The sequence below is a fragment of the Hydra viridissima genome, unplaced genomic scaffold, assembly GCF_058129835.1.
Source record: "Hydra viridissima isolate aposymbiotic clone 2 unplaced genomic scaffold, HvirCarnegie_v1 scaffold_7, whole genome shotgun sequence".
NCBI classification, from domain to species: Eukaryota; Metazoa; Cnidaria; class Hydrozoa; order Anthoathecata; family Hydridae; genus Hydra; species Hydra viridissima.
In genome coordinates, this window is record NW_028324306.1 from 5,788,620 (window position 1) to 5,816,190 (window position 27,571).

At 31.1% G+C, this 27,571-nt stretch overlaps 2 protein-coding genes and 2 pseudogenes across 2 annotated transcripts; 2 read left to right on the forward strand and 2 right to left on the reverse strand.

Annotated features, from left to right (window-relative positions):
* Nucleotides 1–4,163: 4,163 nt before the first annotated feature.
* Nucleotides 4,164–4,967, reverse strand: LOC149885829 (uncharacterized). The gene has a single exon (XM_090094276.1). The coding sequence runs from the start codon at nucleotides 4,965–4,967 to the stop codon at nucleotides 4,164–4,166; it is 804 nt and encodes a 267-aa protein (XP_089950402.1).
* Nucleotides 4,968–5,312: 345 nt separating this feature from the next.
* LOC149885830 (uncharacterized) lies at nucleotides 5,313–8,063 on the reverse strand (annotated as a pseudogene).
* A 3,303-nt stretch (nucleotides 8,064–11,366) lies between these two features.
* Nucleotides 11,367–12,287, forward strand: LOC149885831 (uncharacterized; annotated as a pseudogene).
* A 1,117-nt stretch (nucleotides 12,288–13,404) lies between these two features.
* LOC149885832 (uncharacterized) lies at nucleotides 13,405–14,513 on the forward strand. The gene is made up of 2 exons (XM_090094277.1): nucleotides 13,405–13,502; nucleotides 13,589–14,513. The coding sequence occupies exons 1-2, from the start codon at nucleotides 13,405–13,407 to the stop codon at nucleotides 14,511–14,513; spliced, it is 1,023 nt and encodes a 340-aa protein (XP_089950403.1).
* Nucleotides 14,514–27,571: the final 13,058 nt, after the last annotated feature.

Genomic DNA, 27,571 nt, shown 5'->3' on the forward strand with positions numbered 1-27,571 from the left:
ACTTAAAAAATCTCATTTTGGTTCAAAAAAAATAGACTATCTTTAAATATTGAAAAAACAAAATGGATACTTTTCCATCCAAACTTTAAAAAACAAATGCTGCCTGTAAATATGCCCGATCTTTTTATATATAACGTCATCCTAAAAAGAGAAAAAGTGACAAAATTTTTAGGAGTTCTTATTGAAGAAAATCTGTCTTGGAAATCACACATCAATAATATTTTTAATAAAGTTGCAAAAATTGTATGGGGAAGTACATATAAAACTAAACTTAAATCTCTTTATCGGCATCAGAAACACGCAGCTCGCATAATAAATTTTAAAAATCGTTCTTCGAACTCTGAACCGCTTTTTAAAGAAATGGATATCTTGAATGTTTATCAACTAAATGTATTTAATGTTTTGTGTTTTATGTACAAATGTAAAGAACATATATCACCCGATGTTTTTGTTAACCTTTACAAAATTAAACCACAAAATAAATAGAACCTACGTAATAATGGCATTTTAGAAAAACCTTTTTGCAAAATGAAACAAGCTCAATTTTGTATATCTTATCGTGGACCTTTTCTATGGAACGAAATAGTACAGCCAAATTTTGTTTTTTCATCTGAATTGACCTATTCTTTTTTCAAGCAATCTAATAAAAAAATAATTTTTTCAACAAAAAATATTCTTGATTTTTTAAAAAATACTTTCAGTTGCTATACTACACCTTGATTTGTCATGTTTTTATTTTGAGTTTCACTTCTAAAGTATGTAGAGTATTAAGTTTATGATATATTTACGATATAACTTTATGATATATTATGATATATGATATATTTATGATATTTATGATATTATTGATTATATATTCTTGGTATATATTTATTTTATATAGTATACAGATGTTTTTATTGAAGAAGAAAATAGATTTTTGTTAAGGGCTTCGTGATAAGGTCATTGCGATCTTCTTGAAGTCCTGCCCTTATAATATTATAAATCTTAATGTAAATAATATTATACGCCAACAAATAAATAATGAAAAAAAAAAAAAAAAAAATTTGGCTGAAGTCACCATCAAAAAGAACGATTTTTCCTCCAAACGGAAAGTTGTTGTTGCAAATATCTTTTAACAACCTATCAAGTGCATTTAAGGCATGTTTAGGTATGCAAACTAACAAACTAACTTGTCTTAAAAAATGGCCGTGTAAAGAGTTGGGAGTTACATTAAATGTGTTATTATCATATATTGGAGCAGGAATTTTGAATAAGCCATGCAAGGTAGATCAATTTGTAAGAAGAGTTGCTGCTATGGCAGTCCATGCAGCTGTAGCAGATTTAAAGCCCCTACTTATGGTTTCAATAATCAATTAATTATAAGTAAAGGTTTTTCCACTACTAGCTGGTCCATCAATGAAAAACAATCTAGAATGTTGATATTCTACACTTGGTTGCTCATTCAGTGCAGCAAGGATAGCATTGCATGCATTTAAATGATTAACATTAAGCAACAGTCTTAATTCATTTGCTTCGTCAATAGATTGTTAAACATTTTCATCAAAATTTTCTAGATTTAAGCCTATAAACTCATCAATCACAGGCAGATTGTAATCAGGAAGCCTTTTACCACTTTGATTAGAAATCTTTTCAATTTGATGAAGAGTAGCTTGTTCAGCCATTAGAAGTGAGACTGAGCGGTGAATGAAATCTTCCATCATAAAAGCTTTGTATGTATTCCAGAGATGTAAAATATTGTCAGGTTCACAAAATTTCAAATTAATTCAATACAACTGTCTAGTTTGCTTTGGCATACGTATAAAAACCACCTCAGAAAGAGTATTCTGCCATTCAGTGTCATCTTGCAACATACTTTTCAAAACACATGCTTCATAAAATGTTTTAAGGACAGTTCCGTTAACAATAAGCACAGCCTCCCGAGATGTTGCTCCTTTTGCTTGCATAAGTAACAGTCTAAGAAGAAATAATTCTCCAGTTGGATTAAATTTATACATTCTTACTATCACCTTATTACCACCCCTTTGTCTAACATTCCATTTGCAAAGTTTATCATCAAATGTAAAGTAATAAGGAATGTCTACGTACGAATAGCAATGTGCTCTTTCATTTTCAATATTTAACTTAAACCATGCCGTTAGGTGAGTATTACGTTGATCTGCACAATCTAAAGCCATTTGTTCTACTCCTTCTCTAAAATACACTAATTAATTTTCAGTTAGATATTTTTAAGTCACAGGACTTTGAAAACACGGAAACAACATAATATAAAAATATGTACCAACTGTAAACTTAACCTTATTTACATATTTAAACACAATATATGTGTTTAAATATGTATATAAGGTTAAATACATATTTAAACACATTTTTAAAACAGTTGCATAACACATATTAACACATACACAAACAATAAAAAAAAGCACTTTACATTATTATAAAAACACATTGATAAAACAACTATAACGCACTTATTACCACATACTCATATATATCAAAAAAAGCATATATGCAAGTAATAAATGTTTTCAAACAAAAATTTTTAAAATGAAGCCAGAAAATTTAAAAAGAGTTAAAGTAAACAAAATATATATTTACAAACAATAGAGTAAAATGGGGCCAAATGAAATAGTTAAGAATTTTAATTAATTTTTTTTAAGGGAAAAAGGTTTTTAAATTTATTTTTTTTTAAGTTGTAGAGAAATTTGAGCTGTATTTAAATATATACAAATCAAGTAAAAAATGTTTTTAGTTTTTTAAGAAACTTTATTTAATTGAAAAGAAAAGTTATTTCATTCTACCCTAACATTCGGGGAGAATGAAATACGCAAATCTATGTGTAATTAAAACAATAATAACAATAATAACAATTTAAAAAGCAACCAATAATAGCAATTAAAAACAACCAAATAAAAAAAACTTTATTTTTGTGATGATATTAAGTCTTAAAGAGGTACTAGAGGTTGAGCTGAATTGTCACTTGTGCGGCACTTTTTGGTGCAATAAAACTCACCGCCTTTTACATATCGCATTGTATGCATGTTTGACAAAGCCAAGCCTTGCATTTTGAATTTTCACATTGATACCATTCCATGTATTGACTTGTTGAAGCTTCGCCTAAAACTTTACGGCACTTTTTACATTTCACTTGGTTTGCAGCTGTTATTGTTGTTGGAGTTGCTGTTGTTGCTTGATTTATTTGCAGCTCGTCATTAAAGCTTAGCTTACGTTGTTTTTTAGCTTGCTTTGCTGAATTTTGCTCTCAGCATCTTTCAATCTTTTGAGTATTTCAGGTTTACTAAGACACTCCCCATCGAACCTTGGTACATCTACATTTTTTCGTTTTTTTGTGTCAACGTGTTGGATACGAAACATTTGTTGCAAAGCTGCTGCAAGCAATTGGGCCGATTGCAATTGTTTTTCAACCTCTTTTTGAATTTCTTTTTCAATAGCCGGAGTTACTAGACTATTGAAGGTTGTTTGCAGACGAGTTGGCTTTGGAGGTGACTTTGAAGCTGATGCTATGCAACACATGCTGATGCTAGATGTTGTTGATATAGATTCAGATAGCAGTGGCTGAGATGGTGTAGTTCCTGGTGCTAGTAGTGGTTGTGGTACTTTCATAGATTCTGGTGGTTGAGATGATGAAGGCTCAGGTCGAGATGACGGTGTTTCAAACGTATTAGCAATTTGCAATTTTGACTGGTCGATTTTACTGATGTCGAGTGGAAACAAGCCAGTATTCTGAAATTCACTAACTATTTGGGTGCGTGTAAAAACTTCGCCAGAGCTAAAAAGTTTTGCTTGCAGTTGGCTAAAACATTCTTTTGATAAGTTACTGAACTTTGTCTCTGCATAAAACTGTTGAAGTAATTTGCGCCAAACTCTTTTGACATGACAATACACACCGACATCTAGTGGCTGCAGAATGTGTGACGAATGAGCTAATAAGTAAATTAACAAGATATTGTTTTTGATACAAATAAGTACGACCCGATAGGTGACATGTGTCACATGTCCATCTGCGACTAAAATATGAATGCCTATAATTGGATAACTATGATTAGATTTATTTAATTAATTAATTAATTGATTAAAGTAAAGATTAAACTAATTACCTGGAATTTTTTTAATGGCAGGAACATACACGCCAGTGAGCCAATTCATAAATTGCTTATCTTCCTCCATCCAGATGGAGATATGGCGTAAACGGTATCGTCTGGACCACTTAAGCACCAATTTCTGTACAGGCGTTTTTTTGATTTAAAAATAATATATGGAGCAAGACGATTACCAGCAGCATTGATGCAATTTCCAACTGTGTAATGGATTTTTTCATTGTTGCCAACCAATTTCAATGGTCGTTTTGCACCACGCCGGCAAACTATATGTTGCTTGCCTTGATCACCAGAAAATCCAATTTCATCAAAATTCCACAAATGACATGAAGTACTTTCATTGATTCCTGCTTCGTTGAATTCTTTTTGCAGTGTGTTGAAATACTTTGTTACTATTTCTTGTGTGCAAGAAGCGGCTCTGAAGGATGAAATATTGCCTATGACCCTGATGCTTAACTTATGACTCCACCGGTTTATGAAAAGCTTATACCAATCTCTCCCTGGTGTACCATTTGGAAACAAATGAGATTGACCTTGGTGTTGCAAATAGTCGGTAACAAGTGTGATGACGTCATTGTAAGTTCTACCAAAGCCCCAATCGGATAATTTGATTAGGATATCTACCAAAGTTGATTCAAGTTGTTGCGACAATCTCGTGTTTGAACCACTCCCAATTGTTTCAACTATGCCGTGGACACGCCTGTGAAGAGTTGCTACTGGTATGCTGAATGATTGAGCAGTTTTGTTAAGTGAAAATTTACCGCTTTGTACTTTAGCCACTGCAAGCGCAACTTGCTCTTCGGTGTTTGGTTTTTCTTTTTTCTTTGAGAGCAACTTGTTTCGAGTCATATTTTATATTAGAATAGATTTAACACGAATTGATTTAAAACTTATACAAAAAATTCATAGACATCAATTGGTCACTTGAGATTTAATTAATAAAAGCCGCATTTAACAAGTGAGCAATTAGCGTATTTCATTCAGGCCCACATTCTCCGTTTTCGCTTTTTTCTCATAACTTTTTTCCTTGAATAGCAAACTTAATTTTGAAAAAAGATTCATGACCAGGGTAAAAAATTCTACCAGTAAACATATTAAGTTCACTAATATCAAATTTAATTTCCGAGAGTTTTATGTCCATTTTTCAAAAAAAGAAAAAAAATATCTTCATGCATTCGAAAACTTAGCAAAATATCAAAAAAACTTTTTTTTTTTAAATAAAATTTGATATCATCTTATTCAGAAAAAAATCCTCTACAACATGATCAAAAAATATTTGCAAAAAGTTTATTCAATAGTTAATTAAGAACAAAAGAATAAGCATAGTCATAACTATTTCATTCTACCCTGTTTTACTATACTCATTGATTTCCTTTTTTTTTTTTTCTTAAGAACTGTAATCCTCATAACAAATTTTAACCTCTACATACAATAACATGTGACATCCCATATCAGTGTTGGCACAAAGTTTTAATTTATTTTTCTAAATTTTCTAAAAGAGAACAAAAATAGTTAATAGCATCACAGAACTTTCAAAGTAGTAATAACCATTTTATGGAAATACCATTAGTATAACTTTAAATAATATCCATACCCCTCTTTTCCTTCTAAAAACTAAGATAATAAATACAAAACTGCAAAAAGAAAAACTAAAACAAACAAAATATAAACGATTTAAAAAATTAAAATTCTTCCTACTTTAAATTCTTTCTTCTCTATCTGATAAAAATTTAAATCCTCTCTACTTTATGTAATAAAAATTTAAATCCATACTACTTTATCTAATAAAAATTTAAATTTTTTCTACTTCATCTAATAAAAATGTTTATGTAACTATTTTATATAGTTACTTTATTATAATATGATCTTAGCGATGATTACTTATCTTAATAACATTCTTTATGTAATATATCTAAACTAATAATTAAATTCCAAAAAGTTTTAACTCGTTCAAGAGATCTTTCTCCAATGACCGCGTGCATTTAGAGAACGTGCTCTTTCAAAGCCTAGTAACTAATGACGAAACGACATTAAACGTTTCTGTAGGAATTATATTATAGATTGAGAGAGAATAATTTAATTTTTTTAAGTTAATAATTATATGCATATATATTTATAACATTAATAAAATAAAACCTTAAAACTTTGTTATAAAACAATCACTATAAAGACATGAATCGATCGAAATGTCGTGGAGCTGGAAATATATCTAATGGATATCCATTTCCCAACTCGAGTTGGCAAATGTTAGTGCACTATAGTTTTACCTGTTGTACGCTGTAGCTTTACTAAAGTATGTCAGTAATTATGACATAATTATGACATCTTTATTTCCAACATATGTTGGTAATTCAGGCAAAACTGGCATTATATTGGTAAAACCATTGCGTACCATATTATATTTACCGAAGCTGGCAAGCCTATTTAAAAACGCGTTTACAACGAATCGTTTTGCCACTCTGCAGCCGATGGCAGAAGCCAACAAAAAATGACATAACGGACCTTCATTATTTTGCCAATGACGGCAAGCCGCGCTTTATATCACAGCAGACCAGCATTGGCATGCCGGCGGCGGCTTTACGCATCACGGTAAGCTGAAAGCATGATTGCTGGGTCTATAGCCTCAAATATTTGCTCAAAGATACTCCTAATAAACATATCTAGAGAATTGGAATATAGAGCATATATACCATTCAGGTACTTAAAAATATTATAGCAATTCGCAAGTCACCACTGACGGATCGAAAAACTTCTGCTGCTTTATCCTCTGTTTTATGAAGTTTCCAATACAACTTTGAACCAAATCATACAATATTGTCATCAATTCAGCATAATTTAACAAACTCATCATATCTAATTTTTCGTAATACATTCTTTAAAAAACCTGGATCAAGATCTAGCAATTTTGGGGATATTTAATGACTCAGTAGAAACTGGAATTAGTTCAACTGCATAAATTGTTCTAAGTGAACACTTTTAAACATGGCTTGAGAACAACCTCTTGCTTTTGAAACTGTTTCAAGCACTGCATTAAATTTTTCCATTTGGTGAAACTTTTTTCATGTTGATATAAGATTATCAGTGGAAGCCTGACTCTTACTATACATTAATATTCCTTCTCTTCTTATTTTAGCAAATTGTTTTTACAAACTTTGGCTGGTGCACAGCCTCAATAACCCGAGGCTCTTTCCCATGCTTTCTTTCAAATATCTACTTACCTTTTGCTTCATTTGGCCACAAAATATGCCGAGTCTGATAGCCTTTTATTATCTGATAATCTCTAAAAGAAGAAAGTGTATTTGACAATATTTTAGTGCTTTAAAAAATAAAACTAAAAAATCAAAAAATTTAAGTTTATAAATATAGCAAAGGTTATTTTTCCTACAAGTTTCTTTTTATATTCTACCTCTTTCATAACAAGACACTAAACGCGTAAACTAACTTTAAAATAACAAACAAAATAAGTTTAACAAATAATATGCTCAATGTAACTAATTTTATCTACTTTTTGGACCCCAATACAATCATCTACTATTTTTATGGCAGGGATCTAAGTAAAATGATCAATCAATATAATTAACTTTAACAACAATTTTTACATTATTCTACAACTCAAAATTTTAAATATGTTCTTAGGTTCTGTTATAAATAACGCCATAAATATAGCTTTAAATATTCAGCATCGAAGACCTACTAAAAAAAAAAATCAAAAAACTCTTCCTCACTTTCAGGAAACTTTTCTTCCATTTAATAATCTATATATTCATCATGCAGATTTATGATGTGGCAGATAAGCATTAAAAATGACTAAAATTGTACACAAGTGAATTAAAGCATGAAATTTTCACCGAAAACTCAGAACATTATGCTGATCATTTTAAGATATGGTGGCAAAGCATAGCATGACCAGAACTGTCTTGAATCCATGGTGGCAGTTACTGCCATCTTGTATTTATAAAAACCTTATCAAATTTTAATCCGTTTAACTAATCTTGGCCAAAACTTAAGTGATGGTAGATCATTCAAAGTATACATTGATCGCTTATGCGCCAATGAGGGGGAAAAGAGCTTGGGTACGGCCCTCTTGCCCAAAAAGTACCCCCCTCCCCCTTCATTTTTTTTAAAAAAAAATGTTAATTTTCTTTTTAAAAAAAATTAACATTTTTTTACAGTTAAAACACAAAAATGTTATAAGGTTTAAGCGATATTCTACAACACCAACTGCACTTAATTTTGAGTTATACTCTATAGAAATCTGAAATGTACAGATATCAAATTTATCTCAAATGATTCAACATTTATACAAACAAAATGATATTTTTTTTTTCTCCAGATATTGAATTTTATTTATCAGCCATCTAATGGTATCATGTACTTACATGAAAATGGGATTGTTCATAAAGATATCAAACCTTCTAATCTGCTTGTAACTGGCACAACAAAAGATATAACTATCAAAGTTAGATTTTAATGATTATGTAGATATTAAGGAGACAATTGCCTTGTCAGTGATAAGACAAAATATAAATCGTATGACTTTAGCTTTTACATCTCCTGAAATTGTTAAATTTGAAGTTGAAGCACCAAACCAAAAATCTGATATATATGCACTTGCAATCACTGCATTGAAATGATTTCTGACTTTTCATCAGCCTGGCATGGTATCACACCTGTGCTGAAAGATATACTTTTAATGAATGCCATAGTATCTGGCAAAAGACCAAAATTGAACCATCTTTTTACTCTTTATGGTGAAGAGAACATAAATCTCCTTAAATTTATAAACCTAATTCAACAAGGTTGGCAAGATAATCCTTCTTTACGACCAAATATATCTGTGGTATTTGTTTAAATTTTTTAATAATCTTTTGTCTAATTATAAAAGATAAGAAGTTAAAAAATATTTACTCCAGGCTTAACTTTTTGTATTTTAGTGGACAGAAAGTTTAACCCATATGATGGATTTTGTTAATGGTAAGACTTCTTGTGACAATTTTAAACATTATTTTATTAGCATTATTGAAACAGAAATGAAATAAGAATTGTTTTAGTTTTCTGAGATTTATCTGGGAAGTTTTCAGGGAATTACTCTGTATGATCTGAGTTTTTTTTAAATTTTACAATCTAATATTAAATGCCTTGTATTTCACAGGATGTTACAAGTGATCACTGTTTTGGAGCTAAAGAAGAAACAGAAGTATATTTTTTAAAAATTTATATCATAGCATTTTGTCATGTAAGTTTATTTAGAAAACTGCTTCTCTTAAATTCAATGCACTATAAGTATATCATTTAAAAACAATGCGTTTGTGCTCCAAAGAAAAATTCTGCATGTGAACTCTAATCAAGAAAGTTGCATGTAAACTCTAAACACAAAAATATTTTTTTGTAATAGTCAACAGTTTTCAGTTATTGTGGCGATGAAAGTATTGGTCATAGATCAATTTTAGATTTTTCTTTTGAGTAAGTTTTTCTTTGTAGTAAGATTTTGTTAAATTTGAACATAAATCCTACTATTTGTATTTACAGCTGGATAACCAAGTTGTTTTCTTTAACCTGGACATTTTTGTATACTATACTGTTTCAACATGTTTAAAATTTTTTTTCAGCCAATTTTTCTTACATGATCCTTATCCAGCTTTATCTGGTAAAGTAAATCAAGCATCTAAACCCTCTTCAGCTTGTAGTGAAACTGTAAGTTAATTATGTGTGAATTTTATTCAAATTTAATTTTCATAATAGCTTTCCTTAATCTGATGAAGTCATCAAATCTAAATCTTTTTTTTAAGAGTGTTGATTTTATGGTGAATGAAGATCTACCGACTAAGGTAAAAATTTTTATTGTGAAATCATGGGTTTGATGCTATTTTTTAATTTCAAGTTAAAATTTCAAATTCAAAAGAATTTATCAAATTTATCTCATTATCAAATGAATAATAAAAGAGTATGCTGATGAGTCATTCTAATTTTAATATCAATAGGTAATTAAATCATAATCTTTTAAGTTTATATATTGGACTTCAACTACTTTTTTAGATAAAAGAACTCTGTTATTCAGTAAGCAATTGTAGATTTTGCATAAAATATATTTTCGTTTTCAAAAATAATAGCTTGTATTGATATTGTTTTTTTGCGTTTTAAGATATGAAATAGCAATAAATTATAGATAATCTTTTAGTAAAGATAAGTTTTTCAGATGGATGTTGAAAATGACTCTGCACTTTGTCTTGACTCAGATATTAGTATATCAGAAACAGATGTTAGTTTTAGCAGCCAAATATATGAAGCAGTTTCAACCAATCTTAGAGTTGTAATTAATATTTTTATATTAATATGCAAATAAAAACAAGTTTACTCTTAAGTTTTATTTAAAGTTTGATCCAGATAGTTGCACCAAAATTGTTAATCTGTTTTTAAAATGTGAATCAAAAAGTGAAAAAAAAGCCTGACAGGTTTCGTATTTTTTGCAAAAAATACTCGTCTTATTTAAAACGACACATTAAAACAAAGCATAAAAAAGAACCTGAAGTTAATCAAACATTATCTTTGCCAAAGAAAGAACAACGATATGTTTTTCAAAAACTCAAAAGACAAGGTATATTTAAAGTTAATCAGGCTGAGGCTAAGAAAGTAAACCCACTTTATGAAAGGGAAAATGGCATTAGCTATTCCAGCCATTGCATAATGTTTGCCTCACGAAGATATTGGCACAGCCATTTCAAAAACTGTCAACAAAATTCTTGCCAAACAATTATTCCTGTACCTGTTAGAGTTTTACTGGTACCAGATGATGTAAAAATTAGTGATTCATTTCGCACAAAAATTTTGGCGAAGTTTAAAACTGATAATATTGGACAGATTTGTTGCACTGATCCTATCATATTAAAAAATGGGATTATGTTTTTTAATAAAGAGAAACGTAAGTTTGGAAAAGCTATTGCTGTAAGAAATTCAGTGCGTACTGATATGAGGCGATTAGCTAACTTACATGTTATATTTCTACAGCAAAAACAAATCACAATAACCTTTAAAAATCTTCATGATATGTTTGCTCGTATCAATTTTGAAGCCTTGAGAGAAGCAATAGAAGTATATACCACTTCTGATATTTCTATTCTGAAAGCAGGTTTAAAACAAAATTTGTTTTATATACTTAAGCGCTCAGCAAAAGTATTAAAAGGATTATTTCTGGCACAAAGTCAAGATAATCTTTCAAGTGAAATTGATAATTTGGTTAGTATTCTTGAGATGTGGGAAGATTATATATTTGGTGATGCAATTTATCAACTTAACAAAAATATAAAGTTACGAAAACCATCACAGTCACCTGATGAAGAAGATATATATGTATTTAGACAGCATATTTTAAAAAGAATGAAGGAGCTTACAGATGAGTCTTATGAATTTTTTGATATACCCAGTTTTGTTGAGCTACAAGACTGTGCATGTGCAAGGTTGACTTTATTAAATGCAAGAAGAGGTTTGGTTTTAAACAGTTCTATTAATATCAATTATACCAGCATACTTTAGATTTGCTCTATTTCTGTGTAACGTTATCAATTCGATAGTTTTAATTTTAACATTTTTTAAAAACTGAACTAATTTACTTCTTTAGGAGGAGAGCCAGCTCGATTGCAATTTGATGAGTGTAATGAAGCAGTTAATGACTCATGGATTGATAAACAGAGGCTTTTTGAACTTAATGAGATGGAGCAAAGATTAGTAAAACACCTTAAAATAACGTACATGTGTGGAAAAGGCAATAACCATTTGGTACCAATCCTTATTCCTCCCAATACAATGCCATCATTAAGAAAATTAGCTGATCCTAATGTACGTAATGAAGTTGATGTTTTAAAGAGAACATACTTATTTGCTGGGACAAAACTATCTGAAGGACACACTTCAGGTTGGCATGCAGTCCATAACATTATAAATAATCTTTCGTTAAAAAAGCCAGAAAATATAAAAGCAACTTCAAACCGTCACCGAGTTAGTACCCTTTTCTCAGCTCTAGATTTGCCCAAGAAAGAAAGGGAGTTGTTTTATAAACACATGGGTCATTCAGCTACTGTCAACGAAGGCACTTATCAAGTTCCTCCTGCGTTAATGTAAATTACTAAAGTTGGAAAATATCTTCTAAACTTTGATTTATGTAAGTACAGCTAGTAAAATTTTATTATGGCATATTGTGATAATAGCTGATTGTTGTAAAACTTTATTATTACGTTTATAAAATTCTTGTCATTAAAGTTAATTGATGTAAGTTATTAGTCAAGTCATACGCTATTTTTGTACATAATTACGCCCTCGAGTATTTTTTGTTTCTGTATAAAAGTTGTAAGAGAATTGAATAAAAACAGTAGAAAATAAAAGTAAACAAAGTTGTCGTATTAACAAGCTACTTCGGCAGTATGGCATCCATGGCAAAAATGATTGGAAAATTTTATGGATCTGGAGATGTTGTAGTGTGGTTGAAAAAGATCAAACTGGTGGGAGAGCTGCAAAAATTGGGCGATCTTTCATTGATCATTCCGTTGTTTCTTGAAGGTAGTGCGTTCGTATTATATGAGCAACTTGGGGAGAGCCAAAAAACTTCCGCTAAGGACATAGAAAAAGCCCTACTAGATGCATTTGCAGTTGATGGTTTCCAAGCTTACGAGCAGTTCAGAGATCGGAGATGGATTGACGGTGAATCTGTCGATCTGTATTTGTCCAGTTTGCGTCAACTTATGAATTTGGCCAATATTGAAAGCGAAGAATTATTGCTAAGAGCGTTTATAACTGGATTTCCGGGTGAAATTTCAAAGCAGCTACGAGCACAAGTGAAAATATTTGGGATCAGTTTACAGGATGCATTAAACCATGCAAGAGTACTCATGACGGGAAAAACAAAAGAAGAGTATGTTTCAACAACCATCTCTGAGTTCCATAAAAATGTTAAGAAACCATCCGCTACTTATGTTATCTGCTACAACTGTGACAAGCCTGGACATGTTGCTCGAATCTATTTTTCAAAGAAACAAATTGTCAGTGATGAGATAAAATGTTTCAGGTGTGGAAAATCTGGACATATTGCATGATTTTGTTTGTTGCACCAGAGAAACTCAAATGGGGAATCGCCAGCGCCAGCTGTTTCCCTAAACAACTAACGGCGCTTCCAATATGCACTGTGCAGGTGAACACCTTTGCAGGGAAAGCACTGGTTGACAGCGGATGTACCTGAACTATTATTTCAAACGACATAGCTCGGAAAGCTGGTGTTCGTATTAGAAGACATGACATAATGGTGTTGGCTGTTAATGGAGAAGCTGTGAAAATGGAGGGAGAAGCTACAGTAACATCATTGAAGGAAAAAAGCTCAAAGCATCAGTTGAAAAGGTCGTAAATCATTTGGCGCGTTATGGATTGGTAACCAAAGAGCCAGAGCAATGTGATACTGCACGAGTGTTGGGTTTGTAACTATTTAGATATGAAAAAAAGGAGCTTTGTTGGAAAAGAGGAAACACCATTCCAAAGTCACAAGATATCAAAACTGAAAAAGTAACACGACGGAAACTTTTTTCGATATGGGGACACTTATTAGGTCACTATCCTGTTGGAGGTTTGCTCAGAATTGCCTGCAGTTTTATAAAACGACATAGTCAAGGAGATGCTTGGGATGATTTAATAGGAGATCAAGCTCAGTCATGGTTGATTGAAATATTGCGCCGATTGGAAGTTAGTGATTCTGTGAGAGGAAAATGGAATGCTGAAGGAATTCAAAATGGAGTGACAATGTGGTGTGATGCAAGCAGCATGGCAATAGGGGTTGCTATAGAATACAATGGCGTAATAATTGAGGATACAGCCTGGCTTCGAAGTATAAATGATGTCATGCATATTAATATTGCTGAATTAGATGCTGTGGTGCGTGGGATAAACCTAGCTGGTAAGTGGCATATAAGGAATTTGTTAGTATTCACTGATTCAGTAACAGTTCATGGATGGTTAATGCTTACTGAAAGTCATAGGGTTCGATCAAATGGATTATCAGAAATGCTTATTAAAAGGAGACTTTCGTTATTGCAAGACTTAATAAAAGAATATAATATAAACAACACAATGAAATGGGTTCCGTCCTCCAAATACAAAGCTGACGTGTTGACAAGAGTTCCAAAAATTTGGATAAAGGAACTTTCACAAAGAAATACTAAAGAACTAGCTGGGGTAAGTATTGCTGAAGAAATTTGTAATTTTAACTCAAAGCATCATTTTGGCGTTAATCGGACAATGTTTAGAGTGCAACGAAGACTTCCGCAAGTATTAAGAAAAGACGTTGAAGAACGTGTTCGCAATTTTTGCCAATGTAATTCAATTGATCCAGCACCAGTAAAATGGAAAAAGGAGTGCTAGATGTACCAGACACATGGTATAGAATTGCTTGTGATGTGACTCACTATAAAGGGTCGCCATATTTAACAATGATTGACTGTGGACTAAGTCGGTTTGCAGTTTGGAGAAAGTTGCCGTGCGAAGATACCAAAAGTGTAGTAAGTCAATTGGAATCCGTATTTAGGGAGCATGGCCCACCGCAATAACTGTTGATGGATAATTGAGCGGTGCACAGTGGGCCGGATATTAGACTTATGGTGGACAAAATTATTTTGATAATTTTTTTTTACTAAAGTCCTTTAAATGTCTAAATAAACACATTATAATAAAAAATATTCGCTTTTACTATAAATTTTAGTTAAATTATTGAATATACTGAAAATAATAGAAAAAACTTTAAAAAACGCGGGTTTGTAATTTTTTATATTTGAGTTCTCATAAAATGCTTATGAGGTTTCAATTATATTTTATGATGAAATATAAATTCTATAGATTATGGTAGTAATTAGTAAAATTCTAGTCTAAAGAATTACATTTTTTAATTTTTAAATCTATTACCCCCAAATTCTGAATAACATTATTTTAAGTTTTTTTATACTATATAGAAAAAAGGCTACTTGTAGGAAAAAGAAAACAAAAAAAATTTTAAAATGGCATTCAATCTACCAGATCTGGATGAAGTTGATTCCCCAAGTGAAGATGAAGTGAGTCGATATCGAAAAGAACTCTGCGCCAAAATGGATTCAGATCCTCTTCAGTGGTGGAAGCTACATCAAGGTTCATATCCTCGATTAGCAACAATCGCAAAGAAATATTTGTCAGTTCCAGCGACTACAGACTGTTTTCAACCGCTGGATTCATTGCAGACAAGCACAGATCATCTCTGCTGCCAGATTCATTGAACATGTTATTATGTTTAAAAGACTGGCTTTAAGAAATTTTTTGTTTCAAGTTTTTAAAATATTTTATTTTTATTGGTTGTATTAGAAACAATATAAACTATAATTAGAACTTTTTTATGTTTTATCATTTGCATGCAAATAGATCAAATGATTTAAAAAACTTTTCCTGTTTGTTTCCTTTATTTATTTAAATTATAATGTTCGATTAATCGCGCGATTAACTATGATCAAAAAATTTAATCGTGCGATTAATTGCGATTAAAAATTTTAATCGCATGCAAGCCCTAGTACCAACTATAAACACAATAAATGTGTTTAAATATGTATGTAAGGTTAAATATATTCCTTATATACCTATTTAAACAAATTTTAAAGCAATTTTAAAACTCATATTAACACATACACAAACAGTAAAAGAACACTTTAAATTATTATAAAAACATTATTATAAAAACACATTGATAAAACAACTATAAAGCACTTATTACCACATACACATTCCTATCAAAAAAGCATATATGCAAACAATAAATGTGTGCAAACAAAAATTTTAAAAATGATGCGAGAAAATTTAAAAAGATACAAAATATATATTTACAAACAATACTCTTTACCTTCTTTTTTTTCTTCATAAGAACTGTAATCCTCAAAACAAAATTTAACCTTTTCATACAACAACATGTGACATGCCGTGTCAGTGTTAGCACCAAAGTTTAATTTACTTTTCTAAATTTTCTAAAAAAGAACAAAACTAGTTAACAGGATCACAGAAATTTCAATGTAGTAATAACCATTTTATGGAAATAGCATTAGTATAACTTTAAATAACATACATACCACTATTTTCCTTCTAAAAAGTAAAATAATAAAAACGAAACTGAAAAAGGAAAAACTAAAACAAACAAAATATAAACGAACTATACCCATCTAGCAAGAAGTAATTGGCTCAATGTATGAAATAACATTGGCTAAATATTTGGATTAAGCCAATACTTCTCCAATGGATAAACTTATAAGTTTTATTTACTAAAATAATTTAGCCGACGCAACTGTTTAAATAACAAAAACAGTTTTTGTAATGCGCTTACTTGACAAAAACAATTTTGTAATAAAGTTTCCATTGTAAGATAATGGTATCAAAGTTTTTATCAAGATTCTAATCTTTAAATATAAATATTCATTAAACTTACCGTATTTTATTTAAGTAACATTTATTAGAAAATATGTAAATATTTTTTTACAAAGTGCTGTATAAATTGAGTATGGCTTGCCATCATGCCCGGTTTATGGCTAAGTCTATCTATTATTTAACACTTGACCTTCTACTCCCAAAAATTCCAATCCTTGCACCTGATTTGGTATCTGCTATGGAGGCAGTTGTTATCAAAAAAATGACTGAATTCATTTCAGTATTCTATACAGCTTGGTTTATAAAAGCCCCCTTGGCCAGTACTGCTCCATCTCAGAACCTACAAGCCAATAATGACATGATTCAATATATAGATAGAAACCCTAATTCTGTTAAGGCATGCTTCAATTCAATTCAGAATCGTTTCTGGTATCTAAGTGAAAGATTTGTTGTACTATGTCTCATTAATTAGTACTTACCAAAAGATGTTTGACAAGCTGTTACTCTTATATATTTTTTTGTATATCCTTAAAAGAAAAAAAAACAAAAACTGTTGTATATTTGTTTGCATATGGCTGGAGCTTTTGAAGTTTTTAATCATGCCATTGCCACTCTTCATAAAATGGAATATGCTAATAACGACGGTTGGTGTAATCCAACATATATCTATCTGGAATAAATCTTCTCAAAAAGATATTAATCCATGTTTGATAACTGACCTAGTTGTTAGAAAAAGAATAGCATGTAACTAGTAATGTAACAAATAATAAGAAGGAGAGTACACGAACGAAAGCATTAATAGAGTTCAATCCTAAAATTGAAAGCGATCGTGACTTTAATGAACTTTCATTTGAAACTTTTTTTAAAGAACATTTACATTTCCGAGCCTTCTGCTGTAATATTTTAATCAAAAATTAAAAAATCTTTTTTATATCGAAATTCACAAATGTGGAACAATATCGAAAACAAAAAAAACGGAATAAGATCGAAAACTCATTTTAATGATTAACATCATAAATGGTATTTTGTGGATAGTGTCAAAAGCAATTAACACGGAATAAAATCGAAAACTCATTTTAATGATTAACATCGAAAATATGATTTTCTGAATTATTTAGGGTTCGGAATATGTGTCTGCGCAGATCTGCGCAGACGAAAACATGCGCATATCGTTTGTAGCCGACGTCTGCGCAGACACTTTAACGGAAACGAAAAATTGAAATTATCTGAATAAAATGTCTGAAATTAATTTTGCATAATTATCTACTTTTTACGAATTTTTAATTACTTATCTGTTTCTTTTTGGTTCGAGCTACATATAATCAATCGATATAAACTTTTGTAAGTGTTTCTTACTACAATTTAAAATGATTTAGAATCAAGAAATCGTGTATTTTCGTCATTTAAAATGATTAAAATGAAAAACATCAAAATTTCCAATTATTTGACAAATCTTGATCGAGAGAAGCGTTCTGGCGCTTGTTTAGCACGTAACAAAACTGTTTAATGGTCGAAGGAACGCCTTTTAGCGCATAAAAGATCAATATGTCCAAACGTCAGTGTCGAGCAAAAAAGTTTGTTTTCTAAGCGTAATTATGAATTGTCACATCTAATCAATGGTTCTGAGCAACTTCTGTCTACGTTTGATTCACCGACGCAGCGTGTACATCCACCAATTAAAGAAGAGCTCAAAAATTATATCGACACGAAGATTGCTAATTTCTTTTACCGTACGGGTATATCATTTCGTTTAGTCGAATCGGAGGCCTTTAAGGATTTCGTTAAGTCGCTCAATCCATCGTACGCATCTGTCATCTCGAATTTGAAAGCCTTGTCAGGATCTCTGCTCGACAAACAATACACAAAATGTTCTGTTTCAGTAAATGAAATTTTGAATTCTTAAACAAACTTAACACTGATGTCTGACGGCTGGACGAACATAAGAGGAGATCACATAGTGAATTTTTGTATTAAAGCACCCGGATCAGAAGCCCTTTTTTTTACACCTTGATAAATACATTCGGAATCATTCAAAATTCATCTGCAGTTGCCGCGGCAATCTTACAAGTTATTGAGAAGATTGGCTCACAAAAATATACCAGTTTCATAAGCGACAACACTCCTGTTATGAAATCAACGTGGAGGATCATCGAGGAGAAATATTCACACATCTAGGCTAGCGGATGTAGAGCTCATGGAGTCAACTTGTTGTTGAAGGACATAGTTTCTTCAACTGAGGCCACAAAAATAGTCAAAGATGCAGATAAAATCATCAAATATTTGAAAAATCATCACATCGTGAAAGCAAAGTTTGATGAAAGACGAATTGCAGCAAATATTTCTCTTTCATTGTCCTTGCCTGAATCTACACTATGTTTTAGTTATTATAAATCAATGAGCAGTCTCCAACTATTAAAATACGTTCTTAATAAGTTGGTAGACGAAGAAAAGTACATTACTGAAGAAAATTCAGTAATGTACTTTTAAAGAATACGTCTGCTGATGTTATGGCGTTGATAATATCTAACCCATTTTGCGACCGTCTCTCTAACTTGTCAAAAGCATTGAATTTCCTTCCAACGTGATCGGAAAGCTAGAAAGTGATGAAGCTGCATTGTCTCTCGTATATGATTACTTTCGTCAAATGTACTATTCATATATGGACGATAAAGATATACAACAAAAAGTTCAATCTGGCCCAAAAATGCCGCCGAAGGTTTATATTTGAATGAAGATAAAAACGATTTTATGACTGCTACAGTTGAATTCGCCAAAAAGATCAAACCTGAAATTGCTTACACTGCTGAGGATGAATTGATTGCTTTTATAGGAGAAATGGAAGCGCTGTCTGATTGAAGAAAGGAAACAATATTCAAGATGAAAGCGCGAAATTATTGGAACATTATCAGTCGCGATAAATATCCTGCTCTTTACGAAATTGCTAAGCCTATTTACAAAATGATGTGCTCATCGGCTACAGCAGAAAGAGCTCGGTCGACCTTTCGATTTATTCACTTGCGACTAAGAAATCGTCTTACGAATAAGAGAGTTGAAAAACTGGCATTCTTGTATACCAATAGCGTGTTGATGGACACAAATGACCAGACTGATTACATTCTTGAAGAAGGTGCTATTCTCAATAAAGTTGAATGTCAAGAAATCACCGAATAGGCGCCAGCATTATATTTTTTTATTACTGTAGAATCTTTGAAAACTCCTATTGTTACAAACCACTGAATTTATATTAAACTCAAAACTCATTTTAATGATTAACATCGAAAATATGATTTTCTGATCAATCTTTTATTTTTTTTTTTTTTTTTTTATAAAAAACTAAATATCGCATCAACTTTACACGAAGTTAGCAAATCAACAATGGAGAACAGCAGTTTAAATGAAAAGTTTAATTCTGTATGCACAATAAACAGTTTAATTTGCACGTGCAATGAAATTCAATTCGATTTAAAACTTGAAGTCTAAGAAAATTTTAAGAAACTCAATATTCCAATATGTCGTTAGAGAACTTATTAAAATTGTAATGCAACTGAGGGAGAAAGAAAAAATTCAAAAGTTTTTTGGTCTGGTGATTTTGGATACACTAAAGATAAACTTTATAAAGATAAACTTAGTTTAAGTGCCGCTTTTTTTTACAAGAATGAACTGCAAAGGCAGAGCTTTTATTCATAAAGATAAACTTCAGGTTACAACTGTTCACAGTTGTAGTTCAAGAGAAACAGATTTTCAAATTCTGCTTACTAAAATTACCATGAAGGAAAAAGCAGAAGCAACATCTGAAGACCCGCGCTCAATTTTTCAAAACACTGAGTGAGCTTTCTGAAGTTGTTTCTGAATCTGTTAGTTTTACCCAGTGGGCACCCGATATCAAACCGACACACAGTGGTACGAAATCCCGATTTCGTGGCCAAAAGTCAAATTTTTCCGTTTTAAGTTTTCGTCTTTTTACGTTCAGATCTTGTTTACAGATAGTCCTAGAACCAAATTCCGAACAGGGTAGGTAAATGTCTGCTCTGGGCTGGCCAGGACATCAGTTTACATAAAACCTCCGTTCGGTACGCACTAAACAAGTGGACACGTCGAAAAATTCTTGCCTGTTTTAAAGTGCTGTTGAACTGAAGAAAATATTTCAATTGGAATTCGGCAAAATGGAATCACATTCTGGAGGCATATAGAATAGATGGTTATGCACTGTTATTGCTAATTTTAATTTTTTTAATATTTAAATCGCGCGACAAGTAAACATAAAAAACTATAAATTTTTTATCTGAAATCGATTTTCTAATGTTGTTTTAAAAATTTAACCGCGGTTATCCATCTTCTTTCGACAAGGAACTGATAGTGTATAGTGTTAAATATAACATATAAAAAAACTGGCTGCCATTGAGTGCCATTTTAATAGTGAGACTAGTTTTTATGGAGGAATGCGTGGTGCGACATTATTCTATTAACATAGATTAATGTCTGAAAATGGTCATGGAAATAAGTGAATTAACATTATTTAATGGCACTAATTACATTTTAATACAATAATTTATTATTTTAAATATATGCTTTACAAGTTACTTCTCGTTCCGTTTTATGATAATCTCAAAATGTTATAAAATAGTCCTCAAAGAACTCTCAGCCGTTATAACTGTATTATTTTTTACAGAGTCTTCCAAATCTTCAAATATGGAATTGTCAAGAAAAGAAATATTCTTTAAGGTGAAAGACAATTTAAAAAATGAATATAAATTCATCATTAATAGATGCAATTTTCAAAAAAACGGAATATGTGATTAAAGTAGGCGAGGATGAAATGTCATTATCACGGTTATTTGCAAATTTTCGATCTATGGAGAGCAGCAGGAAGATGGGAAGATTTTTTTCTAAAAAGAAATGAAGAATGATTGAAGGGCACAGTATAATTTTCAAAATTATCCAATACTGAATGCACAACACCTTAGAAGATTGTGAAGAATGATAATAAAAAAAAGGAACATGTGGGCGACCTTTGCAATCATTTGCTTCATCTAGTGATAGATCAAAGAGGCAAAAGACTCAAGAACTACGTTCTACTTTTTCTACAGAAGAGTTGGCATATGCTGTTCAAATGAGTTTAAGGACTTCCGGTCAAGTACATGTTGCTCAAGTTGTTAAAGATGTCACGTTAACAACCCCTCTCGAGCATCAGGAAATTGTCCCAGAGACCGGCAAAATCTCTACATCAAGAAGCTTTACAATTGTTAAAACAACCTGAAGTCACCAGACAAGATTCAAGGAACGATTCCGATTTAGATACAAGTAGTTCAACATCAGATTCCGAATGATTCGAATATTGATGAATATGACATACGTGTTTTTGTTACTAGGATTAAATAAACAATTTTTTTACATATATGTGACTTAATGTTTTACCAATTTAAAAAAAATAATAAAACTAAAATTACAAATTTCTGTTTTTTTATTAATAGTGTAAATTTCGAAATAATTTTACAATGTTTTTGCTCTAATTTAACTTCTGAATCATTAGCAATGACCTCGAAAACCAAATTACATTAGATTTCATATTTTCAACGAATGAACAGTTTTGGCCGCCATATTGGAGCTCCATTTTGAATTTTTTATATCTGACCTCAGATTCGTAATCAGCGACCTCAAAAACCCTCGTGTAAGTAATTTGGGAATTTTGGCCACGATATCGGGATTTCGTCCCTCTGTGCGACATCGGGTTTACGTTGGGTTTTCATCGGCGATGTCAACCGACTTATTACGACGTTGTTATAACATCGCGATAACGACGTCAAAACGACGTCAAAACGACGTCAAAACGACGTTATGACATCGTGAGATGTCTTCTGCCATAAATATGACGTAAATCAATTTTACTAATTGGTAAAATTTACAAACCGTGGTGTGACCTAACAAAGTCCTATGCTTTAAGTAAGTCCTAATTTAAGAAATGACAAATTTCGTATATATAAAGAAACATTTGTGGAAAATAACTTCGTTATTTTAACGAGATATGTTGTTAGATAAAAAAAAAAACTATATTTTTTCTGTAAATGTTTATTTTATGTAAACGCCACGGTAACTTTATTATATTTACATTTATTATATACACGGTAACTTGAAGTTAGAATACCGGAAAATAAAAATCTCACTGGAAAAAAGAAGTTATTCTTCCGGAAAAATTATTATTGGAAAAAAGTAAATTTATCGGGTAGATATAAATTTAATACATTAGAGTTTATTGACAGCCATTAACAAACCATAAAACGCATGCCTTTTTATGGCAAGCGAAAGTTAGTTTATTTTTTTACTTGATTTAATTAATTGTGATAAAACATATATATATATTTATATATATCTCTGTGTGTGTGTGTATGTATGCATGCATGCATGCATGCATGCATGCATGCATGCATGCATGCATGCATGTATGTATGTATGTATGTATGTATGTATGTATGTATGTATGTATGTATGTATGTATGTATGTATGTATGTATGTATGTATGTATGTATGTATGTATGAATGTATGTATGTTTTTAAATTAGTAAAAAATATTTATCTGACTTTTTTTATGAATTCATTACTGCACTGTTTTTAAGGTTATTTGTGTATTTAAATTCAACAAGAGTGCTCAGTGAATCAAATCAGAGTGATATATTTTATTTTATGTAATAAATTTAAAATAAAACTACATAATGTTTACTACTTTAAGTTTCATGCTTATTGCAATAATCAGGTTGAAAAATACATTATTTGAGCTTTTTGTGAATAAATGTTTGTGGTTTGCACATCTTTATTTCAATTCTTCTTCGGATACGCCAATGAACAATTTGTTAGATGTAATAACTGTTTCATTACGCTTTTGTATTAACTTTTTTGTATTAACTTTTTATTTCATTATGCATTATGTATTAACTGTTTCATCATGTTTTACAGATCTTGTCTCTGTTGTTTCCATGATGTTGTTCCACTTTCTTGTTTCCATGTTAATTTTTTTTGATAGGCACACAGTGGGATAATTATGAATATTCAAAAATCCATTTAAATGGATTGGTATTACAATCTTTGACTTTTTCAACAGCTTTTTAACATTATTCTTTAGATGTCTTACATTAATAATTGGAGAGCACAGAATCAAGAAATCAATAATCTAATTTATTTAAAAGAATTAATTATGTTGCTATACTGAAAATAAAATTTCATTCATCAAACAGTTTGATATATACAGATATTTTATTTTCACATTTCTTGCAGTTAGGCGAATAAACTTCCTTCAAAGATTTCGAAACGTAGTTATCGAAAGCGCTGATTTCTCAAGTGCTATTTCCGAAAGCGAAACTTTTGCAAGTTTTGGAAGAGCATTATTTGAAATAGCAACTTGCGAAAGTCTAATTTTCAAAAGTATTATTTGCGAAAGTTACTTTGACAATTTTAAATGCTTCTATATATTTGTTACGAATAAAATTTATTACTAATTCTATATACCCTTTTGAAAGATTTTTTTCCAGAAATGTTTAAAATCTTTTGGTTAACAACCCTATATCAAAGGCTGAAAACAGCAACATAGGAAAAATTATCCCAGATAAGTAACATCCAAAAAATTGGATTATATTATACATTGCCTATAAATTATCAAATTCAGATTAGTAATATATAGTATTGGAGCCAGCGAGAAGGGATGGTGGTGTTGGGGGTATGACACTCACTATCTATTACCGATATTTAGTTTGATCATTCAGCAAATTTAGATGTTACTATAATTAGTTAGCAAATCTCATCAATTGAGTTATATATTTTTATACTCAGCAAGTATAATTTTTAATCGGCAAATATTCTTACCGTAGTTTTCAACTTACCACCTCCCCCACCCCCCCGGCCCTGTGTACTAGCGAATATACTTACTCTCTAAATATTTAATTTTATATCAGCGATAAGAAGTACCAACTTATTAACGCAAGCTTCCATCATTTTTCTCAACAAACTTGTCATTTAATGTGAAAGCTTACATATGCAACACTATCTTACATTCATAATTAAAACTTTATCAAATTCTAATTTTTTTAACGTACGGACAAATAAGTACGGAACTGCGCTTAAATTGGTTGGCGGTTTTAGGTTATGTTTGTTACAATGTAAGTACATTTAAGCTTATTTTAGTGGATTTCCAACCGTTTGGAGTTGATATGATGCTTAGAATGAGTTCCATCAAATTACTAGAAGGAGTATCCGTTTCTCCTTTGGGAAAAGCGAAGTTCGGACTGAGTTACTGTGGAGTATCGGCTTCGAGTAAGAACGAAGTCAAGAAAATCGAAATTAAAAAGAATGATCATGAAGCAATTTTTAATGGTGTTGAATGGAGAGTCAAATGGAAATGGAGAGATGGAGAAGGCCCCAACAGATTGTATAATAAAGTGGCACAGTACGGAATTCCACCATTCGCTAGAGCAGACTATGAAAACGAACTACAGGATTGGATTGATCAGAAATGGCTGTTAGAGTATGACGAAAATAAATTGGGGCCGCCCAAAGGGCAGAGTCCCTTAATGGCTGTCATTCAGAGAAACAACAAAATCCGACCTGTTCTAGACTGGAGAGAAGCTAACGATTTCATTGAGGCATACACGAGAGATGCAGATGTGTGTGTCGAAAAGCTTAGAGAATGGAGAAGGATGGGTAACAAACCAGCAATCATCGATTTACGCAAGGCTTATCTTCAACTAAAAACTGATAAATCTCTTTGACCGTTCCAAACAGTGGTGTTTCGAAATAAAAGGTATTGCTTGACACGACTTGGTTTCGGATTGAATCCCAGATAACACACGTACGTCTTTTATATCAGCTGTAGATCGGCATCGTTTTACTTCATCGGGCCGATGTTCGCCCGATATGCAAAATAAATTTACTAATGTTCCGTCGCTTAAAGACGTCGGCTTGATGTCTGCGAAAGTATAATAAAATTATCTGCAATTTGAATGTTTACTGTGCGCAAACCTAACGATACTAATGACGATCATAACAATGCTCATGTGCGCTCATAATGACGCATTTCATATATTTGAGGTTTTCTAAACCCACGTTTGTATATTTTAGCAGAAATAAATTCATTTGTATATTTTTAGCTGAAATAAATTACATTAAACAAAACACATTTGTTTATCGTTTGTTAAAAAAAAAACTATTTTGCGTATTTTAAAATAAATTACACGTTTGTATATTTTATATATATATATATATATATATATATATATATATATATATATATATATATATATATATATATATATATATATATATATATATATATATACAATAACAATAATAATAATAATAATAATATTATTATTATTATTATTGTTATTGTATATATATATATATATATATATATATATATATATATATATATATATATATATATATATATATATATATTTATATATATATAAAGTAATTGTCAAACAAATAAACAATAATTTTGAAATATTTCTTTCTTTTATACAATATTAATATAATATATAATAAAAAAGAAGATATAAAATGGAAAAAGTAAAAACTGAATCTTATTGGACACGTGCTCGACATGTTAAAAAACTTGCAAATAAAATTTTATTTGTTGCAATGGATGACAAAAATAGTATATCTGCTAATACAATAAATACGATAAGTATTTCTAATGAAAGTTGCTGTGTTGCAGACAATATTAATAATAATAATGATAGTAATTTTTTAAACATTGGTGAATATAAGACAAGGGAGTTTGACATTGATTTTGATATATGTGATAATAATACCTATTATAATGTAGTTAATGACAGTAACGCAGAAACTATTAAAGAAGTTAATGATATTGAACATTCATTAATTGAACAACTCAGTAGTTGGGCTGTATTATTTGACATTAAAAGTATTGCTCTAACTGCTCTGTTAAAACTGCTAAACAATTATCACAATGAATTGCCATTAGATGCTCGTACTCTTTTGCACACACCACGAAATAGTTCTGTTGTTGCTCTTAGAAGTGGAGGAGAGTATTTGCATTTAGGTATCCAATATGGAATTGAGGATTTATATAGAAGTGGGAAACTTACACAATGCAACAAACTTGAATTGCAACTTAGTATTGATGGTCTTCCTTTATTTAAGAGAAGTAGCTCTTGTTTGTGGCCTATTTTATGCATCGTAAGACAGAGTGAAAAAAAGAAGCCTTTTGTTGTAGGCATATATAGTGGTAATAGCAAACCAGTAAATTTAACTGATTATTTTGAACAGTTTGTAATAGACTGTAAGAAGTTAGTCAGCCATGGATTGTTAATTGCAGGTGAACATTATGAAATTGCTTTGCATAGTTTTGTATGTGATGCCCCTGCTCGAGCTATGATCAAATGTATAAAATCGCATAGTGGATACTTTGGGTGTGATAAATGCAGAGTAGAAGGAGAATGGAATGGAAAGGTTATATTTCAGGAATTAAATGCACCATTGAGAACTGATGATCAGTTTGACAGGCAAGTAGACGAAGATCATCATTTAGGGCTTTCACCACTGAGTGCATTACCGATTGGCATGGTATCAGGTTTTCCCCTTGATTACATGCATTTAGTGTGTCTAGGAGTTGTTCGAAGACTTTTGCTTTGTTGGTTAAAGGGTCCTAAAAGTGTTAGGTGCTCAGCTCAGCAAATTACATTACTCTCTTCCTTATTGGTGGGGTGTGCTGCTCACATGCCTACAGAGTTTGCCAGAAAGCCTAGATCTGTGTCTGAACTTATGAGGTGGAAGGCAACTGAACTGAGACAGTTTCTTCTTTATACTGGTCCCGTTGTACTGTGTGACGTTTTACCAACAAATTTGTATGAAAATTTTTTATTTTTGTCTGTAGCAATTTCTATTCTAGCAAGTCCACAATTTTGTAGGCAGTATTTAGATTATGCAAAACAACTTCTTATTGTATGTGTAGAAAATATGAAAGTTTTATATGGTACAGGCATGCTTGTATACAATGTTCATTGTTTAATTCATTTGGCTGATGATGTAAAGAACT